Here is a 25,746-nt window from a genome sequence, read left to right on the forward strand (position 1 = left end):
GTACATTACACAGATGTAGCACACGTTTTTATGGGGTCGACATAGGAGCGTTTTAGAGAAAGAATGATGTTTAAAAAAAAATAAATAAATAGCGGGTTCAGAGCCTTAGCGGATGTAGATTTTGTTCTGATCAAAACAAGAAAACAGTGACAGTAAAAATCCTTCATTAACGCAAAACTCAAGCAAACTGGAGGGAGGGATGGGTTTAATTTCTGCAATCTTGATTTCATTATCATTTATGTAAGGGCTGAAATCGCTTTGGAAATATCATTATTCTTTTTTTTTTTTTTTTTTTTTTACTAAAGTTTCCAAACTCCCATCTTCCTGCCTTTAAACTGTCAAACAAACAGAACCTCCTCAGTCATTATCCATGAACTGACACCATGTGTGACACATTTTCCCAGCAGGAGTAAACTTATTGATTTTCGTTTTCCCACGATCTGCACCTCAGTGCCACCCTTCATTACTATTCTGTCATTAACCAATACAACACTGTCTGTAAATGACTAACTAGAGGCCTGCTCTCAGCTGAGTGCTTTCTAATCGTGCTTTGATTTCAAATAATCACTACAAACACAATATTTCTCCTGCCTGAGGCCCAGTGTTTTTAAAATGAGCAGTTTAATATTCATCCCCAGAGGTAAAGACAGCTTTGACTTGGCGCCACATTTTACACCTGCATCATACAATATATAATAATATATATTATTATTGAAAACATGAAATACGTTAATGAAGTTGAGGTAAAGCTGTAAAATAAAACTCTGAATGATTAGTACACCAGGATAAAATGAGCCATTTGTTGTTGATGTGATAGTGCTGGTCAGCCTGCTGGATTAACATTTTGATTCCATTAAGGTATTTTTTTTTTCTGCAAAAACTATAATGTTGTCTTGAATTCAGTTAGTTAGCTGTGGGCTCCAACTTAAGACCCCTTTTCAGCTTTATTTGCTCACATTTTGGCAAATTAGCACCATTAAATTAGCAATTATCAGTTCCTGTTTGCAGTGAATCCAGGGGTTTTGTGACAACTTTCACTGGATTAGTGTGATACTGAAGAAAACTTAAAAACAGACTGATTCTCAGGCAAGTTCTGCAGTTAAAAGAAGCGTCTGTTTTTCAGTTATTTCTGAGCAGATTTGTGGACGTTTATTTGCACTGGACATCAGAGGTTATGACGCTGTGAAAGTGTGATGGACAGTGAATCTAACAATACACAGATCATATCATCATGTCCAGGTTTGACTGACTCATGTCCAGTTATGACTCAGTGAAGGAAAATGACTTTTTGCTCAAACTGTAATCAGATTATGAGGTTTTTGAAATTATCCTGAACTTTAAACCACTGTGGAGAAAAAAAGCCAAATTAAATTCATATTTCACCTGCATCTCTCTATTATACATAAATATCCTTGCCAGATATTTCCTGCATCCATTGCCTCGGTGGGGTGGGTCTGACCCATGCTGTTAGCTGCTTGTAATATTAATGATCTCCTTGTGTTGCTGCACTCATTATGAGTCTCTCTGGATAATAGCACTGACTAAACGCCTTAAATGCAGACATAAATGTAATGTATTTCTGGCTCTGTGGATGCCGTTGGTCCATTAAACGTGTGTGGGTAGCACTCAGTTTCCTCAGAGTGCCTCGTATCATCAAGCATCTGGTTAAAAGCTTCTCAACAGTTGAATTAACCGCAGCAGGAAAGCCTCTGGAAATTGCAATCGTGGCAGGAAGCATTATCTTCTTATTAGCATTCACAATGGCAACAGAAGGAATCATTAGGACATTAAAATGGTTTGGAGGTGGGGAAATGCTGTGGGGCAGGATTCGCCTCCCACCCATCAGGGTATATTTGGAAGACAACAGCACTCGGTCCGGAAAAAAGTTGCTTGTCAAACTGAATGGAAGCCAGAACTGTTTCATACTTCATTCTTCAAAGGAACTCTTCATGACTATTAATTAGATTATAATCTTTTCATGTTTGTAAATCTAAAGCAGTGGTTCCCAACCTAAGGTCTGAGCCCTCACAACGAGTCACAAGTCTAAGGCCTACGAGGCGAAATGTTCTCCATAATTCTCTCTCTCTCATCAGGCACTGTAAATCAGCTTTTTGTCTTGAAATTGACAAATTATGTTTATACACCATCAAGCATTATTTCACAGTTTGTGAATATCCAGAGATTTATTCAGGCTTTATGAATTTCTGGCTCTAGACATTTAAATCTATATAAATTTGCCTTTGTAATAGGTTTATCTTCTTCATCATCGTCATCTAAAAGAGCCATTAAAGGCAGAGCTTTTTCCCAACAAACAGCAAATCGTTCCAGACTAAGTGCTCTCAGAAAACACAGAGCTGCATCCTCTACCTGCTAAAATTATGCAGGAAGAATTGAGACAAACATAAATCAATAGTGGCTGAATACAGAATCAGCAAACACTGGACAGGAGGAGCCACTTTTTATAACCTGAACCTGAAGCAATGTCTGGGCTAAAAACAGAACTTTATGAACTGACTTTCACTTGACTTTCACAGGTTGTCTGTTGTTGTTGCAGTCACTGATGTCGCAGCCTCCAGTGCAGCATTTGCAGTTTATCATCCATCTTAAATCTGGAATAAAAGAAAAATGAAATAAATTGTTTGTTACAACCACATGTTGGGATAACACAGTGAACGGTTTCTGTCTGGGACTGAAATGATTAACATCCATTTTTAGTATAAAAGAGTTCATGCTGATTTTCTGCAGAGACTCAGCAAAGAGCTTTGACCAGACCACAGATTTCAAAGAAAGATGTTTGGTTCCACATTCGGCCCCTGAAACAAAAATCTGATGCAAAGGAACCGAACAGAACGCCTCAATATTTAGAAAGAATCTTTTGTACTTTTTATTCAAGTTTTACCATTTATTTAGGGAAACTGTCAACATTTGTCTTCTCATAATGAAAATGTACATTTATCAATCTGCATAAAACATCACATGTACAGTACATCAAAATAAATACATCATCTGGTGGGTTGATTGAGCTTGCACTCAGAGATCGGTCCATTAACTACAGCTATGCTATTCACATGGCAACCTCCACCTCTGCAACAATGCATGTTTCTCATTTTCCTTTTTAATCAGCAGCCGGTCCAAACCTGGGGACTCTGAGGCCAGTCTACAACAGTCATCCATCTAACTACATGTGAGAGAAATAATACAGCGGTACTGCACTGGCCCCGAAGTCACAGATTTAAATACCAATTAACTACAGCTAAAGCCAGAAGTGGAGCGGCTGGAGTAAAAAGCCTTGAAGGTGACTGCAGGCAGGAGGCAGTTCAGGGACAGGAGACAGACATCCTGCGTTGGGCTGATGAGGACGGGAATAAAGGCAGCCACCGGCCATTATTTCCTCCCTCTTATCATCATTTTCTGAGGGTGATTCGTGGATGTTAACAAAAACTATAAATCCACCTCGTCTGTTCGAGCTGCCAATTTATCCCCAAGACTCTTAAAGTTGCAATCCTTAAGATTTCAGTCCTGGCTGATCTGGCGATCCGTGTAGTTACCGTGGTAACAGCAAGTGTGGCTTTTACTGTGTGTTCAGACCATGGATGCAGGAGGAGAGCTGGATACGGGGGCCGCCTCTCAGCCCTGCTGGTAATTTACCCCTGTCATCATTTATGATACTAAAACAGAAAAATCCACTGCAGCCCAAAAACCTTTTCCTCTGAGACCACCAGCTGTTGACAGGACGCCTCCAACTCTAAACAATGTCAGATATTACTCTTTGTATTATGGATTTTGAATCCATGGAGGTTTCATATTTGTAAAACTTTCCCAGAGTCTGGAAAATGGCCTGACATCATCCCAAAGTAAAGTCTAATGGCCGAGCAGAACCAAACCCAAACACTGGGAAACTGTTTTACCTTATGCACCTGGTGAGCGATTTTCATTCCAGACAGTCGGCGTCAAACAGTATCCAGTTCCTATATCAGATCAGAGGTTCAGACAGAATGCAAAGTGAATTTTAGAGGCAAAAAGCAGCTTCACTGTCTGTCTGAACACAACTTAATAATCCATGTCCCAGAACTCCGGGGGCAGCAGAAACTCTTACTGCAGAGGAGAAGCTGGTCCATGAGTTTACAGTGGAGCCAGACAAACAGATGTCAAAGCTACAACAACATACTCATTGTGGAACTGGGGCTAGCGTCTTGAGACTCAAAGACTCCACCCGGGCCTTCACCTACATCCTCGTGCTCGCTATCTCAGCTACGCCTCCCTGTGTTTACCTTTGCGTGGAAACCTCAAACACGGGGTCTGACTTCATGACACTCTTAAGGATTATAACTTTAACTGTTTCTGAGATGTCTTCAAGGAATCTTTCACTGAATTTCTTACAGGTGAGAAATGTTTGACATAAAACTAAAAAGTGCTTCGCTCCCCTCATTCAGCATTCCTCACTCTGTGTCCTGTCCCCGACTCCTTCCCCTTCTCCCCTCCTTAACTCCTTTCTGTCCCATTTCACACCAAACATCTCCTCCCTTCCCACCACGTTCTATGTTCTTAGATGATCTGTGAGTCTTTTCTCCGTCCCACATCATCTCTCTGCGGCACTGAGCCACACAGGTTGGTCAATAACCCGTCTATCTCCTCTTCCGCTCCACGTTTCCTCTCCTACTTCCCATCACGTCTTCAGAAGCTGTCATGTCAAAGGAGGAGAGAACAGGATCAATCGCTGTGTCTCATGGCAGAAGGGGCTGGACATCATCTATTTGTATTTACATCGCCTCCTCCTGGGTGGAGAAGGAGGGAGGAGAGGATGAAAAGTGAGGACGAGGCGGTCGGTCTTGGTTCAGAAATGTCTTTTGTGAGGCTCCTCATATCGATACTTCATATTCACGAGTGTCCTGCTGACAGTGAAAGAGAAGATGGAAGAGACAGAGTGAACTGTGGGATAAGTGAGACTGTGTTAAGAGTATATGGACAGTCAGGCGTTACATGAACTGGACTCTCACCCCTCCTGTCTCATAGAGCGGGTTGTCAAACTCTGTCTCCACAGTGATCTGCCGGTAAGGGTGGGGGTAGATCAGAGGCAGCCTTAGGTTGGAGTGATATCTGCACCTGACGGACACAATGAGAGGAAACAGAAAAAAAAACATGGAGACAGTTTAGTTTTCAGGTTTATTATCAGTGACCTGCAGACTGACAGGTTTTCCATCAGCCTTCATATTCAGATCCTTCATTTAAAGACACTGTTTGCTTATTTACTCCGGCTCAGAGTTTTTAATGAGAAGACTGACAGCAGCCAAACTAAGGTGTTAGTCAGCGAGCTTCACAGGTGGCACAGAGCCAGATCAGCTGCTTCCCCCTGTGTTCTCTGAGTCTTTAGGACAGAAACTGCTGATTCACTGATGAACTGTCAGAAAACCACTTTCCTAAAACATGACATCTTCAGATACTTCTTCAGATACTACAGTCAAAAACCCAAACAGGCATTCGGTCTGTCTGATGGTGAGAGCGTGTTTGTGCGTGTTCATGTCAAACTGTTAAAGTCGAGCAGTCGGAGATTTTACCGTGTGACATAAACATAAGCTCCTCCCAGCAGCACAGACAGCAGGAGAACCAGGATGAAGACGGCCAGAGCGATGTTCCCTCCGTCCAGCGTGGAGCCCGCGGTCGCCTCGGCAACTGAGGCACACATAAAACAACGTGAGGTTGATGAAAGGCAGAATTCCATCGAGAGAGAACAAACAGAGCTCTATGGTCGGGGGCGGATTCTACAGGTAAACCAATAAACGCAGGTGGATGGACAAACACACGGGGGGAATGAACTTGGCAGGCAGGTGTTTGGTGATGCAGGCAGAGCAGACACACGGAGGTGAAGCGCCTGTGTGATGGTTTGTTTGAGGTTTTTGTCAGTCTAGAAAACAAACTGTGTGTGTGTTCTGTTCAGCCCACAGCGTCAGAGCACAGCAACATACACAGACTCACCTTCCAAAGCATGGTTGCCAAAGCAGTCATGGTTGGCTGCAAGACATCATTCTGTCAGTCAATGCATATACAAATATACATCACACTTTCTGTGGAGTTTCTATCTGTAACGAAGCTGCTTTGAATTCACTTACTACACCACACACACACACACACACACACACACACACACACACACACACACACACACACACACACACACCTTACTGTTACTACACCCGTCAAACTTCCTGCTCACAGCTCACATCAGTGAAGTATTCAGACCCTTTCAAAGTAAAAGTTTAAAAATAAAGAGTAAAAAACCACTGGAATCAGCCGATAAAATGCCTGTAACTTAATACTCAGCTCATTTTACTAAAACTTATGTACTTTTACTTCAGTCAGTTCATGACTTTTACATGAATTATAATATTTTTACAGTGTAGTAACCTAAGATAACTTGTGCTTCAGTAAACGATGTGAATACTTCCTCCACCACTGCTCCTCACACTTGTGCTCTTGTGTTTTTGGAAAGGCTGAAAAAAAAAAAAAAGACACAGCCCTCCAAACTAAATGCTGTGACTCAGCACGGCATGCTGAGCAGTGGCTGTCAGCTACATGCACCGGAGCACGATCGATCTGAATCAACAGGCAAAGGGGTAAAAAGACTCTCGTGTACGTGCGTAAATCCAAAGCTGCAGAGAAGAAGAAATAAAAAAACACCAGATTCTGCAACGTCTCACCCCTGCAGAGAGGAAGAGGGCCGCTCCAAAACGACGGGTTTCCCAGGATGCATTTAATTGCAACCTCTCCGATGAGCTCGTAACCTTGGTAACAGACAAAGGTGAGTGACTCGCCGGGCAGGTAAAGCCTCTTGGACAGGATCTGGTAGCCGTTGTCAGGGAGACCAGGGTTTTCACAGGAAACTGAATCCTCAGCTAAGATAGAAGACAGAAAGAAAAAAAAGGAAAACGCTGGATGGATCCCGTCAAGTTTCTCATCACGAATCAGAGAACACAGTTTCTGCGTCAGAGCTCGACTGACAGATCTGACAGGCTCCGGCTGAGGTGACATGACTCATGGATAATCTCCACCCCCTCCTCCAGGTGGCTGAGGGCTGATTGGTACGGTGCATTAGCACTGAATTTACATATCAAACACTTCCCACAAATATTAATAACACTGAAAGCACACGCGTGCACAAACACAAACAAACACACACACACACACACGCACGCACGCACACACACAGTCCTGAGATGAAAATGCAGGAGGTAAAGCATCATCTCTGGCAGAGACGCTGTGATCTGTGTCAGCAGAGGAACCAGAGAGCCGGGCCGTCTCTGCACCAAATCACACGAACCCACTCGTGTCAGATCGCACAGCAGCAGGGCACAGCCACGTGCAACAGTCTGTCCTGAGGACAGCTTTCTGAAATCACAGGGCTGGTTCATCACTGGTAAATTACCGGTAAATCACCGGTAAGTGACGAGCAGCTTTTCCACGCACGTGGAATCAACCAGCCTCTCGTGATGTGTTTCCCTCCTGCAGCGGAAACTGTTTTAATGACACTCACAAACACAGTGAGGGAGTCGCGACGTCCACACGGGGGTGCCTGGCTCGCGGCCGTAGCAGGTGATGGTGGCGCCGCCCTGCAGGACGAAGCCGGGGTTGCAGCTGTACTGAATGGTCGTTCCCACCAGGAGTTTAGGATCCGACAGAGACCTGGTGGAGTGCTCCACGTGGCCTGGGTCTGAACAGTACATGACTGAGGAAAAGACAAGAGAGAAAACGAGGAACGGATGATATAAGATTCATTTATTTAATGTTTTTAATACAAAAATATGACTTTATAGCAGCTTTTCAGTAAGACAGGGCATCAACACTCCCCCTGATCCTAAATGTTTAAAACCATGGCTTATTATTTATTATTTTTTCCTTTATGTTGGTGATAAATGAAATCGTTTGTCCTCGGGGTTTTGGTAAATCGATATAAATCTCTCATGAAAAGCTTCATCCTCTGAGGACCCTCAGTAAATTTCATGGAAACTCATTAAAGTGGTCTCAGGCAGTGAACAGTCACCGCGGCTGCCACCGCTGCGCCTCCAGTGTCAGGACGCCGCACGGCGGCCGTGCCCGCCGGAGTCCATTAAGCTTCTGCTCACCATGTGACCATGGCAACCACAGAAACCACACAACTAGGAAAACTGTTCCAGGGCTAATTCTCCTGGTGTGTGAGTTCCTGCCGCCTTCAGCAGCGGAGAATAAAGACATCAGCCGACCAAATTAGTTTAGGAGCAATATCAGTTTGGTTATCCTGTCTGAGACGATAAACAGTGTTTATGACCTTACTTAGCTAAACGTGTTGTATTAATCATGTCACATCTCTCACAGTTTCCTCTGTTTTAAGCTGCAACCTGCTCTGTGTGTCTGTGTGATGGGATGAGAGTGGGCGGACGGCAGAGGGAAGCTGCGGCGGTGAGCTGCGTCCTGCTGCCGTCTCTTCTCAGTCTCCAGAATGTCCTGCTGAAAGACACTGCTGGATCTGAATTCACTCCGGTGAGGAACCGGAGCACAGACGTGATGTGACCTTGGTCTTTGCACTGACTGTTCATTTACCATCGGACGGTCGTCTGAATAATTCCTCCACCAACATGTTCGGTTTCTGAGGCAGCTCAGACAAACAGAAGCTAACGAGGCGACCAGAATTAGTACAAATGATCTTAATAAACAATAAACAAACAATAACAGGAACATTCACGGACACACGCAGACATAAATAAATAAGAGCGTGACTGACTCTTTTCACAGAACGGGGGCTGTGAGCTCCAGGACAGGTCTAACTGACAGGTGAGGGTCTCCCGTCCCACCAGGTCATAACCAGGATCACACTGGTAGGTGATACGAGCCCCTCGCACCAGCGCAACATGGGATGTGGTCTTCCAGCCGTTCTGGATCTCGGGCAGGTCTGGACAGGAGTCGTTTCGGGACACCTCTGAGAACAGAAAATTAAAAAGAGGACAAACGCACTGCGTCTGATTGTGACACGACAGAGGGACATGGTCTGTGAGGACGGATCCAGCTCAGTGCGGAAGACTGATGGACCTAATGCATCTGTTTACATTTCTCCTTGTTGTTATATGACCATTATAATGTGAAGCACAATGACCAGCTCTATCATCGTTCATGTGCTTTGGCTGAGAAACATTAAACCAGCTGCACGTTCCAGGTGCCCACACAGGCTGTTCATGCTTTTCCTTCCCATTCATCCATTCACAGGCCCCATTTGTTGCTCGGTGAATTCGAATGCGTTCAGTGTATGATGGTCTCAAACAAAAGCAGAAAACAAACCACCTCCAGAAGCTGCTCGTGCCAAGAAGAAAACAGAACATTCATAAAATTTACAGTGTTTAAAGATGCAGGAAAATCATTACAGCCCAGAGAAACAGAAATAAGCAGCCGCTGTGTGTGTGTGTGTGTCTGCATATGTATATTTGATGATTGATCGGGCAGCGTACAGTATTGCATTACACTGTACAATATAATAGGCCTACAGGGATTTGTAAGTTGAAGTTCCTGGATCAATTATTCATTCTCTATTGACTCGGTTCTCCTCCTCCGTGCAACGGGAGTGTGTGCGGTGGGTAATTTATTCTGAGTACACACACACACACACATATAATCAAAGGGAGTAGCCTACGTATTCATGCTGTGTCTACTTGATTTACTCCTCTGGGAAACGTGTGTGAGCTTGTGGCGTCGGGAGGGTGACAAGTAAATTGGACAGTGTGTGTCTCAGTGCGATTCTAAATTGGTGTCAGGTGTTGGATATGGGAAGCACTGCAGATTGCGGAGTGTAAGAGGAGGGAGTGAGCTTATTTGGCTGCGTGTGAAACTCTGAGCTTGTGTGTAGATGAGGGCTGCTGCGACATGGTGAAACAAATGGGATGTGATTGAATAAGGGCAGAGGGAAATGAAAGAAAAGACAAATAAAGATGAGAAGAGGGAAGAGGGAAGATGAAAAACGGAGTCGGCAGCTTGAGGAGAAAAGGCAAAATTAAAATAAACGGAGGAAACTGATCTATTTAAAGGATTCTGGTGTTATTCTATAGTCTTGTTATTGTCAACAAATCCCATGAAAAGAGCGAGGCTCAAGGCTACATTAACCAAACCCACCAAACTCTGGTTGAGTTGCATTGTGGGTAATGTGGGTGCCAAGTGAGAAAAAAGCCATTGTCTGGGGTTCGGCTGCATCGATCCTCCCATCATGAGTCTGACGGTGAGTGTGTTTCTTTGTGCACTAACATCTCAGGTTTGAACCTTATCTTAAAACAAACAAACATCAGCTTCCAGAACAGAAATGTTCAGATTCCAAACACACAGCTGCGGCTTTGAGAGGAGAATTCATTTCAAATCGTATCCTTAAAGGATAAATCTGGTGGGATTCTATTTTCCTCTGTCAGAAAATAAAAACAATGTTTTGGTCCGTGTCTGAATGCTCTGACATCTGTGACTGACCTGTCTGTGGCTCTCAGCTCCAGCCTCAGTGGTTCATACCGAAGACATTCTTTTTAAAAACATGGCATAAATATATCGATTCATTTTGTAAAAAGATTCAGAAAGTTCCTAGAATAACAAACTATCAGCAGACGTGTCCTGAGAGGAGAACAGGCCTCGGCCTTTGAGTCTCACCCATGTAGTTGATGATGAAGCCCTCGCCTTTTCCGAAGACGAGCCCGGCCGGGTCGGAGTGGAAGGTGACGGTCAGGTCGGGGGTGGTGGAGGAGAGCTTGAAGGGGCTGCTTCCTCCCACGTACCGCCCCAGGATACGTGTCGCGACCTCATCGCCGTCAGTGATGGTCAGCATGTCGCTGTCGCTGATGTTCAGCCTGAGGACAGAGAGAGGGGGACAGGAACAGACAGAGGGAGAGAGAAGGACAGTGTGTGGTATCAGCTCAGGACGAGTTCTGCTGACGGAGGACAGCGCAGTCGTGTCGACAGCCGATTGCGTGGGAGACGAGGTGACCTCAAAGGCCAAACACTGCGCTCATCCACAGGCAAAGTGTTTAACAGTCTGCAAACACAGCCGTGTTTTTATTGCCCCAGAGACGTGTGTCACCACGCCACGGGGTCGTCGTGAAGATGGCGCCTGCGAGGCTTTGAAAAGTGAAATAACTGTGAATGTGATATGACATGTTTCTACCAGAGGACTGAAGTATATCATTGGATTAGAGCTCGAAGGGAGTCGAGTTAAACTTGTCAGAGCCGTTTCATACCACAGAGAAAAAGTGAAATGAAGAAAAATTCATTTTCAGTGGCAGGGCTCGTGGGACTGACACCCCCGTTATTGGACCCATTCAATCGTGTTTTACCATAATTTCTTACATTTACTTCACTTATTTCTCTGCTGTGTAATTAAGCTGCACAGCACTCTGAGCAAATTGAATACTTTTAGCTGGAATAATTCAACTTCATTATTTTTTGACAGTTGCATTATCACTTACAACACTGCTGATGTTTATGTGAACAGTTTAAAGAAGTAGTTTGACATTCTGGAAAATAAGCACATTTGCTTTCGTGTTAAATGAAAACTCTGAAGAATGAGTCGAATCATTTAGCTCAGTTTAAGACGGTTTGTCTCGCTCTGTCCACAGCTAAACACAGTATATCCTGTGTGTTTAATCCAGATGTTTTCACACTGCCCACTGATGTTGATTCCTGCACACAGTCAAGAATTTTAGAATAGTTTCTGATCACTTTCCTAGTTCTGAATCAAATATCAACATCTCGAGATCTGCCTTTTTTCACTTATGTAACATCACATTTTTACGCGGTTCACACAACAAAATCCAAAACATCTTCACGCTCTCTCTGTGCTGGTTATTTATCTGTTCTTGGCCTTTACAGAGCGATTTCAGGACAGAGCCTTTTCTCAGTGAGCTCACCTTTGGAATAAATTCAGCCTGAGCATTCAGGAGGCAGCTTTGCTGAGTTTTTCAAATTTTGCCTTAAATCTAAACTTTTTTTCTCTGAACTCTGGTCCCTCCTGGTTTCACTGGCTGAGTAAACATTGAATTGATTTCTACTTTGATAACTAGTTACCTCAGTTCTGTGGTGTGATGTGCTCCCTAAATAAACTGCACTCTAACTAAATATTGATAAGAAACATTCAGACCGCGCCGATCTTCGCCGGGATAGCCTCGGTGAAAGTTACTTAATTAAAATGAAACTTGTACCCATTAGATTTACTAAAAACTGAATTCCCACTGGAACTGCCTGAGACATGAAGGAGGGGGACAGATGAAAGATTAAAGCTTCAGTGCTGCAGCAACACAGAGCGAAGCCACAATGATCAGCTCTGCAGCGACTCAGTAAAAAAGGGAGAATCAAGACGAGGACAGAGACATCGACAGTCTGGTGAGAACTGCAGTGGCAGCCTCATTAACATGCTCTCTAATGTTGTCAAGTTTGGAATTTAATGGTTCAGCGTGAGCAGGAATACAGAAATATCAATGGGCACATCAGACGGGGCGCTGGGCCCCTCTCTGAGCCTCCACGCTCACAACTCCCCACATCCATTTTTAATGCTAACGCTCGGCTCTTGGTCGGGCCAAACTTCGGATCGAAGGTTTGATGTGAGTCTGTGTGTGTCGGTGTTTTCCTCACAGTTGTACATCAAGCAGCACTCGTTTGTCCTCCCCGACATGTATCCTCCAGCTGCAGTCCTCCCCCTCTCCGTACCACTCGGGCCAGTTTGGAGACAGAATCACCCCCCCTGGACCAGTCAGGTCTCCTCCACACTGTGCTGCAGAGACACAGGAGGACGAGAGATCGAAGGACGAGCAGCAAGCAAAAGAAATATGAAAGATTTAAAGCAACAGTCAGAGTTTCAGAGGTGCTGGAAGGCAGAATTTGTTAGGTTTGCACAGAGCCAGGCTGTTTGCCCCTGTTTCAGTCTTTAAGCTAAGCTACGTTAAGCTAAGCTAAGCTAACCGGCTTGTGGCTGTAGCTTCAGAAATGATCAAATCTCAGTGACATTCATCAGGTGGACACAGGTGATTTAAGCTCTGTCATCATGGGCAGAGAAAAATGTAAGAGAGGTTTCAACTTAAAGTACAAAAAGGGTCTCGTTTGACGCCCGTTGTCTCTGCTTCCTGTCCTCAGTGTTACCTTTGCATAGCGGCTCTGTGTCGTTCCAGTACGGATCCCTCGCACTGATGCACTCAATAACAGGGGGGCCTTGTTCCAGCGAGTGTCCCGGGTCACAGGTAAACTGAACCACAGCTCCAACCCCGTACAGCGGGTCAGAGGTGGTGAAGTTTCCGTTCTGGAGGTACGGCTCGTAGCAGTGGCCACGCTCGAAAGCTGGAGGACGAAATGAGACAAAGGACCGAGCTCAGTCCAGCTGACCATTAATGGCAAAATGAGTCGCTCGAGTGGCTTTTTGAACAGAGCTTTGTGTTTCCATTAAAAGCCGACTGATAGCATCTGTGTTTCCACTTCCAAAGATGATTCTTTGGTTAGTTTGAATTTTCTCGGAGGGAATCGTTCCATCCCTCCACAATCCGACATTGTCAGAAACTCTGAAAGCTTTAGCTCAGATTATGTTCAACAACCCTCTTCCTGTTAAAATCCACTCAGCAGTGAACAATGTCAGCACAAACACAGAACTCTGCAATCTTCTCAGGAACTGTTCACATAATTATTCTGAAATTATAGAAAGTAAAAAGCCTCTGGTTTGTTTCTGTGCGCGGGTCCACAGCAGCTTCTGTACCTTCATAGCGGATGTTGAATCCTGTGTTGTGGTTTGGCTGATCGGTGATGAACTGGATCCTCACTGCTGGACCTTCACTGATCACTCCCTCAAAGGGTATCTGTCCACCCCGACCCGAGTCAAACAGCACCACGGAGCCGGCGTCCAGCCCGCTCCACAGCACCAGCCTGCGGGGACGGACAGACTGTGAGACTGAATGAAAGTAAAAACCTTTCAGAGAGTTCAGCTGGAAGAATCCGACTCTTCACAACACACCAGATCAGAAACAGACCAGACAACCACCACGTGGAGACCTGGACTCCTGAACTGAAGTCCACCCAGGACAATGTAAATACCACTGTGACAGACATTATGGGATATTTAATGCTAAACAACTGTCTGATGGAAACATCGTCTCACATGTGACGACGGGGGTCCCTACCTGTCCGTGGGTCCCAAGGCCAGTCTCTCCAGATGCAGGTGCAGCCTCTGGTCCTTGGGTGCCTCCAGGGACCAGGAGCAGGAGCAGTCCTGGGTGGCGTTAGGTCCGTGGTGGGGAGAAGGGGACAGTACCCTCCCCACTGTCGCGTTCTTCACTGTCCCTCCACAAAGGGCTGCAGAGGAGGAGTCACATTTACTTCACTTTAACGTGGAGCCACATGAGACGTCTTCGGTGTCTCGGTGTCTCGCTCTACTTTGAAATCAGCCTCTGCAGCTCTACACACACTCACCCCTGCAGGTGGGCTCCTTGCCGCTCCACACCGGCAGGGAGGCGTTGAGGCAGGTGAGCACTGGCTCCCCCTGCAGGTGGTAACCCATGTGGCAGTGAAAGCGGGCGGTGCCTCCAGGCAGCAGGTCCAGCACGGACACCTCCCCAAAGTGAGGCCTCTTCGGCAGGGAACAGCTCAGCCTGAAGACTACAGGAAGGGGAAATGGACAGCTGCTCAGGTAAGTATGTCCCTGTGTCACTCTCTGTGTGTGTGTGTGTGTGTGTGTGAACTGACATGAACATTCGTGGTCCCCAGAGGATAAACCCCTCCCACTTTTTCTTTTTATTCTGACACCACTCTTTCACAATTTACTTCACAACTGCAGAAAAGATGAGAATCTAACTTTGGCCCTCAGCTTGTGTTCTGATGGCTCCTGGTCTGGTTCTGCTGATCGTCTGTCTGAGGACAGAACCGAGCAGAAGAGCTTTTAAATAAACTGTTCTCTCCCCTGGGACCTGAAACGGTCTGAGCTGATTATTCTCGGTTAGTTAAAGTTTGATAAGCACAGTGTTTGTTTGTAATCTATTTGGACAGACACTTCAAATACCCATAAGCATATTTTCATTGAATTATCTTAATAATAATAAGCTTTTTAAGCAGTGAGTGATAATATTCCTGTGTCGCATTTATTCACTGTACTGCTGTTTTTTTTTGTCTCTTTATCTTTAGGCCACATCTTCATCTGTAAAGATGTTTTAATCTCAGTCAGCTCGACTCCACTCTCCTACCTGCTGGTGATGTAAAAGGATTAGATGGCTGTGATTAATGGCACAGGTGGGTCTTAACACTCTGATGCCTCCTCCTTTCCAGTCCTTGTCATATCCATTATGGGCTCGCACAGCCAAGCACACATACACAGAAACAAAACACACACACACACACACAGAAACAACACACACACACACACACACTATACAAACTCCCATATTCTCAGCCTCCTAATGAGATGAGAGCCAATTAATCAGAGCTCTAATCAGCTAATTCACATGACAGATTCAATCACTGTGCTAAGTGATTAGATGAGAAGATTTTTGATTCTGTAATTAGCATGTATACAGAGTACAAACAGCCCCTTAGGCCCTAATGATGAATTCACGTTTATCGGATCTGTATGGCGTGTTTATATGTTTGCATATTCATACGTGAGTCATGACATACTTGAGTTTGCGTACACTCTCTACATGTGTACACATGATGTGCGTGGACTCACTCTGATAGTGCAGCTGGAAGATGCCCATGTTTCCGTCCGGTCCAGAACGGTAGTAGACGGACAGAGTGTTGGTGGGACTGCGGATCACCTGACCTTCAACCAGCAGCGTCTGATTGGCCAGGACCAGCAGGGACCCTCGTTCATCCACACCCCTGATGGACAGCTGCTCACCCTCCGACAGGTTCACACTCTTCACCTGAGCACACCGGGCAACACCATTAAAAAGCAGAAGAAAACACACCCTTTTTAAAATGTTTCCGTGTTGTTGGTCCCTTTGCTGTGTCGGGCTGTTGTTCTTCACATATTGCAGCAGTAAATAAGATAAAGTGATGCTCAGGCTGCACTGAAAAGATCATATAAAGGGAAGCTTGTTATTAACTCCTCACACAGAATCACTTCCTGTGACGATATGAAAACAGTGTATCACCAAAACCTCACAGAGGAAATGTTAAAGGAAATATTAATCAGTAAATGTAGATTATTATCAGGAAGGTTCAGCGTGGATGAACAAACACCTCACACTCATCTGCAGCTTATTTGGTCCTCCTGCTCAAAAGCTGTGAACCTGAGTCACTGTTTGTTGCAGAGGATCAATACATTGATTGGCTGCAGATTTGAATTTGCATCACGATGATCAGAAAAACAACTCTCTCTCAAGTTCAGCTGCAAAATGAGCCGAGTGTTGTTACACGTTAGAGGGAAACGGAATTCATTTTGTCAGTGAGTCTGGTAATATCTGAAATCTCTGAGCCGCACCAATAAAACTGTCAGTTGCAGTGAACTGAAATCCAATTGTGTGTGTGTGTGTTTGTGTGTGTGTGTGTGTGTGTGTGTGTGTGTGTGTGTGTGTGTGTGTGTGTGTGAATACTTTAACATCTATCACTGTGAGGACCAACTTGAGTTTTAGACTTTTTGGTTCCTTTTTACTGTTTCACAGGAAGGTGAACACTTAGGTTTAAAGCTAAGGTTATAATTAAGTTTAGGTTTTGGTTCAGATCAGGTATAATATTTATAATATTATATATAAGCTGCTGCAGCTGTGTAGAGGAAAAATTAATCTGCACTTGGACAAATTATTAAAACAGTCCCTTTTATAAATCTGTTATATTTTTAAAAGAAATAAAATCCTCAAAAATCTCTACGAACAAAAAAACATCAGGATAAAACTGTTTCTCCACTGCACCTGCAAAACCGCCCCCCCGCCCACCCCCCACCCCCCACCCCCCCCCCCCCCACCCCCACCCCCCACCACCCACTGAACAGTTCTGAAAAGAAATGGCCCATGGATGAACCTGATTGTTGACCCCTGCTGTGTCTGATCATGGCCATTCAAATAAAGCCAGAGAGAGAGAGAGAGAGAGAGAGCGGCCCCGTTTATACAGCCTGTCCGGGGCAGGAAGGAGCCGCCATTATTCTGCCTCACTGTATAAAAGGGGCGAACACTGAAGGGGGGGTGGGGGAGGGGTAATCACAGGGCCGGATCTACATCTGTGCTGAAGGGGGGGCCGGCAGGACAGACAGACACAGACACTGAAGTGTTACACACCACATCTCTGATTCTACAACGCTGCCTCTGCCGCTGTCTCTGTTTGGTTCAACAAGCAAAACAGGAATTATGAGGCAACATGGAGAGACCTCTGTTTAAAAGAGGCGAGCGAGAGACAGAGGGAGACACAGAGAGAGACAGAGAGACAGAGAGAGAGAGAGAGACAGCAGTACCAGCAGCTGTCACTAGGAGGCAGAGTTGAACCTGGGATCAGATCAGAGGCACCTCATGGTCACATCAGACATAAACACAGCATCTCACTGTAAAACGATGTCCACCATGATAACCACTGTCTCTGCTAACTCTGAGTAAAAGACGCTTTAACTGCCCAGTTAAACTGCCGCTGACGTGTACCTGCAGCTCCACTCCGTAGCCGGTGTACACCGTCACCGTGTAGGTGCACTGTAGGAAGGTGCTGTCTGGCAGGGGGGGGTCATCAGAGGAGTCGATGTATCCCTCAGGGTCTGAGAAATTCACCATGCAGCTCTGCACAGCTGAGGAGAGAGCAGAGGAGTTCATTTCGCTCTGGCCTTATTTTTTTTCTGTTCCCTGCCTTGTAATCTCTTTAATGTGAGCCTGACTGGAAACTCAGTGGAAATCCCTGCTGTGTATAATTAATGATGGAAATTACAGGGCTCAGAAGAGCGACACAGCAGACACAAGGCACAGCGAGGACTCGTGGCTATTAGCAGCGACTTGAAATAAATAATCACATTCTCTGTTTTCCATTTTTTAAAGATGAGTAGTGGGGAAATTATTCAGATCTTTAAAGAAAATATTTAGCTGATAATACTTCTGTTACTTAAAAAATTAAAGGCAGGACTTTTATGTGTAATGAATTAGTTTTAAGTTGTTGTATAGTTTTTTTTTTCTCAAGTAAATAGTCTGAGTCCTTTTTCCACCACTGAATGAATAAAGTATTATCAGTAAACAGAATATGTCAGTGTTGAATTGTTGTATATTATAACACACTCATACCTAAAGAAGGTGTCCCTGTCTCAGTGTCCATGTCCAGCATCGTGGCCACAGTGGTGATCTCAGCCTCCTGCTCAGGAGTGTGTGTCTGTGTGTGAGGCAGCTGGGAGTGTGTGTCTGCAGGAGGAGGCTCAGTTGGACCGCTGCCTCGGCCTGACGCTGCAGCTGATGCTGGGGGTTTTACCCTCCTCAGTAATCCCCCACTTTGATGCTCCAGGGAATGACTTCCAGGGAGGGAGCTGATGCTGAGGCCTCTGCCCAGAAGAGGGAGCAGGTTCTGGGGCAGAGCAGAGGGAAGGACCTCCCCTCTCTGGGAGACAAGTCGTCCTTTTTGAGCCAGCACTGACTGAAGCAAACCTCCAGCCACGGCATCGGAGCTCTTGCCTTTGGGGCTGCTTTCCTTTGTGCTCCCTGGTGCCACCATTGGAGATGGGGTGGAGGGGGTGGCTGTGGGGACTTCTTTATCTGAAAAGAGAGGAAAACAAGGGATGAATCACTTCAACTGGCAAGAAAGGCGAGAAAAACATCTTTGGAAATGCCCTGGGAGAGCAGCTCTGGGTGGTTCTGTCACTGTCCTGCTGGTCTTATCAGGAGCGGGGTTATCTAGCCAGCACAGCCAAAGCCCAGTCAAGCTTACCTCAACTTTTCACACACGCGCACACACACACAGCATACTGAGCATGCACACATAACACACAATAAGACAGTGTAGTGGGGAGACAGGGCAGTTAAGCATGACAGGAGCTGTGCAGAGAGGAGGAGGGAGAAACTGAAAAAAAAAGAAGAAATGCAGAGACAGGCAAACCGCTCTGCCGTGCATGCTAAAATGCCATCTCGAGCAGCTTAGTTCAAGAACAGCACAGACCAGCATTTACACACACACACACATTCACACACACCTCCTGTCTTGCCCACATACTTTGCAGTCCACCCTCACAACAACAAGCAGCCGTACAGTACATACACTCCAGCTGAGGAACTGCTCGTGGTGCAGTCTCACATTAATCTACATCTGAGCAAAAACGGCTCAGGCTGGAGCAGCGGTGCTGCTGCCGCCGCTTCGATCAAGAGAGAAATAAGTCAGGGGAAAATATCCTCCGTGTGTCGTCAACAACACGAGCTCTTTCTTCTTGTTTTGCAGTTTTTCATCTTCAGACAGAAAATAAATAGCCTTTTTTATTTCTGGATATACCTGCATTATGCTCAATGTGTCAAACCGCCATCTTCAAGAAACTCATTTCTGCTTTCACAGCTTGTAATTATGTAGGCAGCTCCTCAGCCGCAGATGTTGACACACACACACACACACACACACACACACACACACACACACACTTCTAAAGACACCGACAAACATTTATTCTAGATGTGCTTCTGCTCGAAAACTCTGCTTTTGATATTTGGAGTTGCTTGAATTTCACTGGACAGAAATCCCACTCATCACTGTGACGTAAACATTAATATAAACAAGCTTTTTTGGAGAAGATTCTTTAAAGACACGAACGTAAGATGATGTTTTCTTCTGGAAAAATGCTTTGACAAAGTGGGGGTCCTCAGTGAATGTGAGAACTGATCAAATCTGATCCATCGTTAACTAAGAAATATCGATGCCTGCAGCTTTAAAAGAAGGCGGGGACTTTGGCTTCCTGTTTGTGATCAATAAATCTGTTTAGCATCAGAAGCTTCACTCACTTGACTGAGAAACGATGCTTGTCCTGACTAAAATGACGAGCTTCAAGCAGCAGTTCACGAGCATTTATCAGAGAACATCACTCACAGGTACAACGAGGCCTCGTCTTCCTGCTGCGCAGCTTCGATGGCGGCTGCAGAGAGCGTCACAGCCACAGAGCCCACCTCATGGATTTGTCTTCGCTGCCAAACGGTCTGAGGTAAATGAGCTGATGTGAAAACTTTACTTCCTACTATAAAGAGCTGAAAAATGAAAAGTCTATTCACCTGCCACTCTGACTGATGAGGAAGTCGGTTATTATAAATGATTCATCTACACTCAGTAAAGAGTACGCTCCGTGCTTCACTGAAAATTTCCTGTTCACCTATGGCCTCGACTGAGGTTGGGGGTGGGGGGGATGAATGCTGAAATGGTTTGTGAAAATAGAACAAAATAATAACTCTCACTGAGATCATGTGACCTTAGAACAACAACAAAAAAAAAAAACCAGAACCACACGAGCAGAACACGAGAGATGACGTGTGGAGACGGACGGCGAACAATCACCGATGAAGGTGATCTATAAAAACAATTTCAATTAAAATCTTCAGCAGAAAGAAGCTGAGATCCGTCTGCAGTGAATTCAGTTTAAAAAGTGTTTGGTGCCTGGATCCAGTTCTGCCAAATCAGTACAGCACATTCGTGGTTTTGTCAGCTTTACAGCGTCGACATAATTTTCTAGAAAGCGTCTGAGCCATCGGTCTGACAATCCTTTGTCCTTAATTGGTCTCCAGTGTGTGTAGAATTTGCATTTGGTGTGCCTTTGTTTTGTTGTTGCACTCATCACTCATCGCAGTTACCTTATTTATAGTAAGAGGGTCATCATCTGACTCTGAACCATCAAAACAACGATATGTAATGAGAGACACGTGGACGCAGATGGGTTAGAGTGGAGCTGCTGATGAGCAGGATCACGACCCGCTCTGGTTTCAGTGCGTCCTCCGGTTTGGCGCTACGTACACCGAGATGTTTCACAGGAGCAATCAATCGGCTTTTTGTGCTGCTGCCTGAGTCGTTTGGTTCAGTCGGATGAATAATTAAAGCCCAGATGTTGTGAAGTCCATGAAAGCACAGATTAACGTGCTCGTTTAGTTGTGGTGAGACGACGGCGGACACGTTGATGAGGGCCGACAGACTCGTGGCGTTTTTCAGGTTTGTTTGATGGAAACTTGCTGTGACAATCACTATTGTGACAGCGATGGTTTGATGGTGCATTCAGCTTTTTGAAAAGATTGTCAGCTGAGAGACGTGTCACACAGTACGCGGATCAGACTGAGAAATGAGGGATTTAATCAAAAATAAATAAATAATGAAGAGGCTGAAACAGGGAGGAAGTAAACAAGCTTAAAAAAAAAAAGATGCATCACCGTGGAGACCTTCAGGCTCTGTGAGGTCTGAGATGTGAAATCTTACTTTAAAACTTTAGATCTCATTTAAGCTGCTGGGCAATGAGTTTGCAGATTTTTCTTCCACTTCAAGAAACCAGAGCAGCCGATTTCAGCGTTCAGCGCCTTCAATCAGAGAGGAGGAAACAATCAGTGAAAGTCCGCTGGGGTCCAGGAGGACCTCGTTATAAAATCATAATGAGTATTTCTTCCACCACTGTCAGCGAATGAGTGTAAGCGTTACAGCCACTGAAATGAGACCCTCAGTCTGACGATGATCTCTGCCAGCGAGGAACCTTTTGGAGGTCTGGGTGAAAGTGCCCACGAGAAAGGTCACTGCTCCGTCACGAGGCCGTCGGTGCTCTGAAGATACACCGTTTGGTTTGGGAAAGCCTTGATGTGCACGCTTTCAAAGGCCCACAGCAGAAGTCGTGTGGGGACTCCCTGAGGTGCAGCAGCACCTGGATGATCTCTCCATCACAGAGGCGGGATGAAAGGGACCACTCGCTGGTCCTTGACAAGGGTTTGTAGAGAACAGAACCATGTACTGTAGCTCACAATAATTGTGCCTATTCCAGGACACGGGTGAAGCACCTAGACAGTTTTATTGATTCAGAGTCTCCAAACAGGCCAATCTGTGGTGACAACCACAACAAAAACAAGACTTACTGCTTTCCTGTCTAGACTGGTGTTACTGAGGAGAGAGAGGTGCTCAGCTCAGGTTAAAGTCTGATGAACACACAGGAGGCTCACAGGACACAGCTCCAGTGAACTCTTCCTCCAACAGGAGTCGTTCTTCATGATATCAGCTGACGTGAAGATTCAGACAGAACTCAGTGCTGATGTTGCTCCGTCTCCTTTAATAAATATTCAAACATCTTCACCATATCAACATTATAAGCTGAGAATATGTCAGTTTTTTGGTTTATAACTTGTTGAATGGCCCAAAAAGAAAAAAAATCGGTTAATGCAGGTTTAAGTTTTACAGAGAACGTTTGGCACCGGCGTTAGAAGCTGCTGTATCAGAAAAGAGAGCCGCTCAAAGAAGCCGTCACGACTGGACTCTGGTTTTTTCACGGCTGATTTTATCTGAGAGAAACTGACAGACAGAGAAAACAGTCAGAGTTACAGCAGCCTGTGGAGTAATAGATTTCAGGAGGTTTGCTGTATAGTACACACACTCCTACGCAGCCCTTCAGCGTCCTTATGCAGCGTTTACCGTTTGATTCATCTTCATTAGTTAATCACCTTTTTCTGCACAGACAAAATGTACAGCACTAAATCTGTTTGTTCGACCAGTCACCACACAGAGGTTTTACACTCTGACAAATCAAATCCAGCATCAATCTAAGACACAGCTGCATCTGGACATGAAATCAATCATCAACATCGACACAACCTTGATACACAAATAAAACATCTTTTGTGAGACGACTGATGATGATTTCTGTGAGCATGTGAGACGGAGAACTGCTCGTATTACAACACAATCAGCCCAAATGTCTGCCACGGAGGAAACCGTCCAGCAGCCTGAGTGTTCATCGTTCACTGGATGTTGTGACCCCCGTCACACCGAGCGACAGCGGCCGCTCCCGCAGAAACTGAGCCTGATTCTAAAATGAATTGGGTGCGACCAATCTGAGGTTAGAAACTGGGCTCGATCCATTTAGTGTCTGCCCAGCTTCATGTGGACCTGAGCATCCCTGACCGCATCCAGCAGCGATGAGAGCGATCATGATCTCGCCTCTTTCATTTGTTTTATAAACAGAACTGTCCACTTGTGGTATGAAGTGCCAGTTTGGGAGTCTGTGGCCATTATGCTGCTGGTTTGAATTCCCTGACTGTGCAGGAAATGAACTGTGGCAGAAGTGAACGGGAGATGTGCTGCATTTCATCACTGTTGATGTGCTTTGTTATCAGATGGATGATTGAGGCCATGAATATCAGACGCCAGAAATTTCATTAAACCGTTCATTACGTTTCCAGCACGTCTGCGTCTCGCCTCCATTTGTAGGTGCAATGCTGCTTCTCACTCTCCGCAGACACAAACATGCCTCGCTGACGTGTCTTGGCAACCTTAAACGCCGCGTGTTTCTGAGCCAGTGTTCACCACATCACCCTGTTAGCAACATTTAGTCTCTGGCGTGTGTGTGTGTAGATCATGTTTCTAACAAATTAACTAGTAACTGCAGAAGAAAAACAAGGATGAGTGTGTGTGTGTGTGTGTGTGTGTGTGTGTGTGTGTGTGTGTGTGTGTGTGTGTGTGTGTGTGTGTGAGGAGGAGAGGCTGAGCTCACAGCAGAATGACGGTTGTGAAAAGAGAGAAAGAGTGAGATGGAGGCAGAATTCAATAGTGCTCAGTGACTGCAGACGCCAACACAATCAAGTCTCAGGGTGTAAAGCGATGTCAGGAAAGGTTTCGACGGGGGAGTCTGACAACGAGAACGTGCTCCTTTGTGGTTTTGTGTGAGTATATTTGTGAGCTTGGGAGAAAATACAGGGAGGAAACTCGTCTTTTTGTTTTCTTTGTTACTCTGTTTAATTTGCATTCTGGAAGCCGGTGGCTGTTTAAAGTGCTTTATCAGACCCGAGACTGGCAGCAACTGTATCTGGAATACATTCCCTGTCTACCATGTCCGTTCACCATGGAGACTCACTGTGACACACACACACACACTCACACACACACACTCACACAGAGCACGACTCTGTGTGACAAGTCAGGTTTTCATTTCAGCTGCAGGAAGAGCAGAGCAGCGTCTCCTGTCCGGTAAGTACAAGGACAATTCCAGTTTATTATCTGATTATTTCTATGAGTTACCATAACAGTCAACAGAGGTTGACGGTCGTATCTGTGACTGAGGTTCTGCCAAACAACGATGACGCATGTTTTTTTTCCCCACATGCTTGGTGTGATCACACCAGCTGATCACGCCTGACCACGCCCAGCTGTGATGGTGGGTGTGGTCACAGGCTCGAGTGACTTAAAGCCAAACGGTCACATGAGACAGTAGCACTGGTGAAGCCGCTGGAAACCAGACTGTGGTAAAATGCAGCATCTGTGACCTCAGACGTTTCTGCATCTCAGATTCAGGCGCTGGCTGAGCACACTACGCTGATTTAGTGATTTCCTGTGTGAGAAGTGATGAGTGCCACACACACACACACACACACACACACACACACACACACACACACACACACACACACACACACACACACACACACATACACACACATACACACACATACACACACACACACACACACACCAATCGATGTTATCTTCGAATTGGCGCTTGAACTGCGCTCGGGGTCAGCGAGTGGAATGACCTGAACCGAAAGCAGAGCTACTATCGACCCAGCCAATCAACGATGACCTCGGAGCAGATGAGCATGTAGATAATATCCCATCTACTCATACACAACCCAAACGCACACATACTGACACACAATTCAATGTAAACAAGCTTATTAGCATCTGCACAGATCACTCGTCCGTGTGCACAGACGTTAAATCAAACAGCCTCATTAAAACTGATTATCCTGAGAATGTTTTTCACGTTTCCTACATCAAGGAGCAAACGTCATAATTCCTAAAGTTTATCAAATGAATGGCTTGATTAATGAGGACTGAATTTAAGGATTAAATAACCACATCCTTCACCTAATGATGCAAAAGAGTGGAGGCAGCATTTCCAGAGACAGTTAATTAAAGTTCATTAATTAAACCTGGATGATTGGAAAAGCGGTTAACAGGAAACGAGCGCCAGTAAAAAACAAAATTGGTTTTTGAAAACACCAAAAGTTCCAACAGATTAGAGGGAACTGAATTTTTCAACGTGACTTTTTAAAGTAAAGATTCAGTAACAGGAGCCAGAAAACTGGTCCAAGTGTCAGAGACTCAGATTCATCGATACACAACCACAGATAACTCTCTCCGCTGGGCCAACCCACCACGTTCCACCAGTCACACACCTGCTTTAGGCGACGCACAACATCCAGGGAACAGTGTTGAAGAAAACTGTCCCGTGGCTGGAGCTAATTGCTGAACCATGGTCTAAACACAGGAGCTGATCTCCTACACTCCCATTTCTCTGCATGTCTGATTATTAGAAAGGTAAAAACATCAAGTCTGAATCTGGACACAAAGAGAGGGAGAGACACACAGCCCCCGAACATCTGCACGAAGAGTGAAAGATCCGCACAAAACCTGATGCTCTAACGAGTGTGTGTGTGTGTGTGTGTGTGTGTGTGTGTGTGACTTACAAAGTGAGGATATTTTAGCCTGACACACCTTCTAAGGAGGGTTCAGACCTGGTTTTAGGGTTAGAATCAGGTTTAGGTTTAGGTTAGGGTTAGGGATCGGGGAATGATTTATGTCAATGAGCGTCCTCACAAAGACAGAGGTACGTACGTGTGTGTG

At 45.3% G+C, this 25,746-nt stretch overlaps 1 protein-coding gene across 1 annotated transcript in view; it reads right to left on the bottom strand.

Moving 5' to 3' along the window:
* Positions 1-2,935: 2,935 nt before the first annotated feature.
* LOC121195746 (seizure 6-like protein) overlaps positions 2,936-25,746 on the bottom strand; it is a 34,831-nt gene continuing 12,020 nt past the window's right edge. Inside the window, exons 2-17 of the mRNA XM_041059404.1 lie at positions 18,210-18,671; positions 17,586-17,725; positions 15,686-15,881; positions 14,437-14,622; positions 14,148-14,319; positions 13,727-13,893; positions 13,123-13,317; positions 12,619-12,757; positions 10,645-10,841; positions 8,753-8,947; positions 7,529-7,720; positions 6,696-6,890; positions 5,974-6,009; positions 5,556-5,670; positions 4,998-5,103; positions 2,936-4,892 (exon numbers count right to left, since the gene is read on the bottom strand). Of these exons, the coding sequence (XP_040915338.1) occupies positions 4,860-4,892; positions 4,998-5,103; positions 5,556-5,670; positions 5,974-6,009; positions 6,696-6,890; positions 7,529-7,720; positions 8,753-8,947; positions 10,645-10,841; positions 12,619-12,757; positions 13,123-13,317; positions 13,727-13,893; positions 14,148-14,319; positions 14,437-14,622; positions 15,686-15,881; positions 17,586-17,725; positions 18,210-18,671 (2,726 nt within the window). The 3' untranslated portion in view covers positions 2,936-4,859. The remainder of the gene's footprint in view (positions 4,893-4,997; positions 5,104-5,555; positions 5,671-5,973; positions 6,010-6,695; positions 6,891-7,528; positions 7,721-8,752; positions 8,948-10,644; positions 10,842-12,618; positions 12,758-13,122; positions 13,318-13,726; positions 13,894-14,147; positions 14,320-14,436; positions 14,623-15,685; positions 15,882-17,585; positions 17,726-18,209; positions 18,672-25,746) is intronic.

Source organism: Toxotes jaculatrix, chromosome 16 (genome assembly GCF_017976425.1).
Source record: "Toxotes jaculatrix isolate fToxJac2 chromosome 16, fToxJac2.pri, whole genome shotgun sequence".
Classification (NCBI taxonomy): domain Eukaryota; kingdom Metazoa; phylum Chordata; class Actinopteri; family Toxotidae; genus Toxotes; species Toxotes jaculatrix.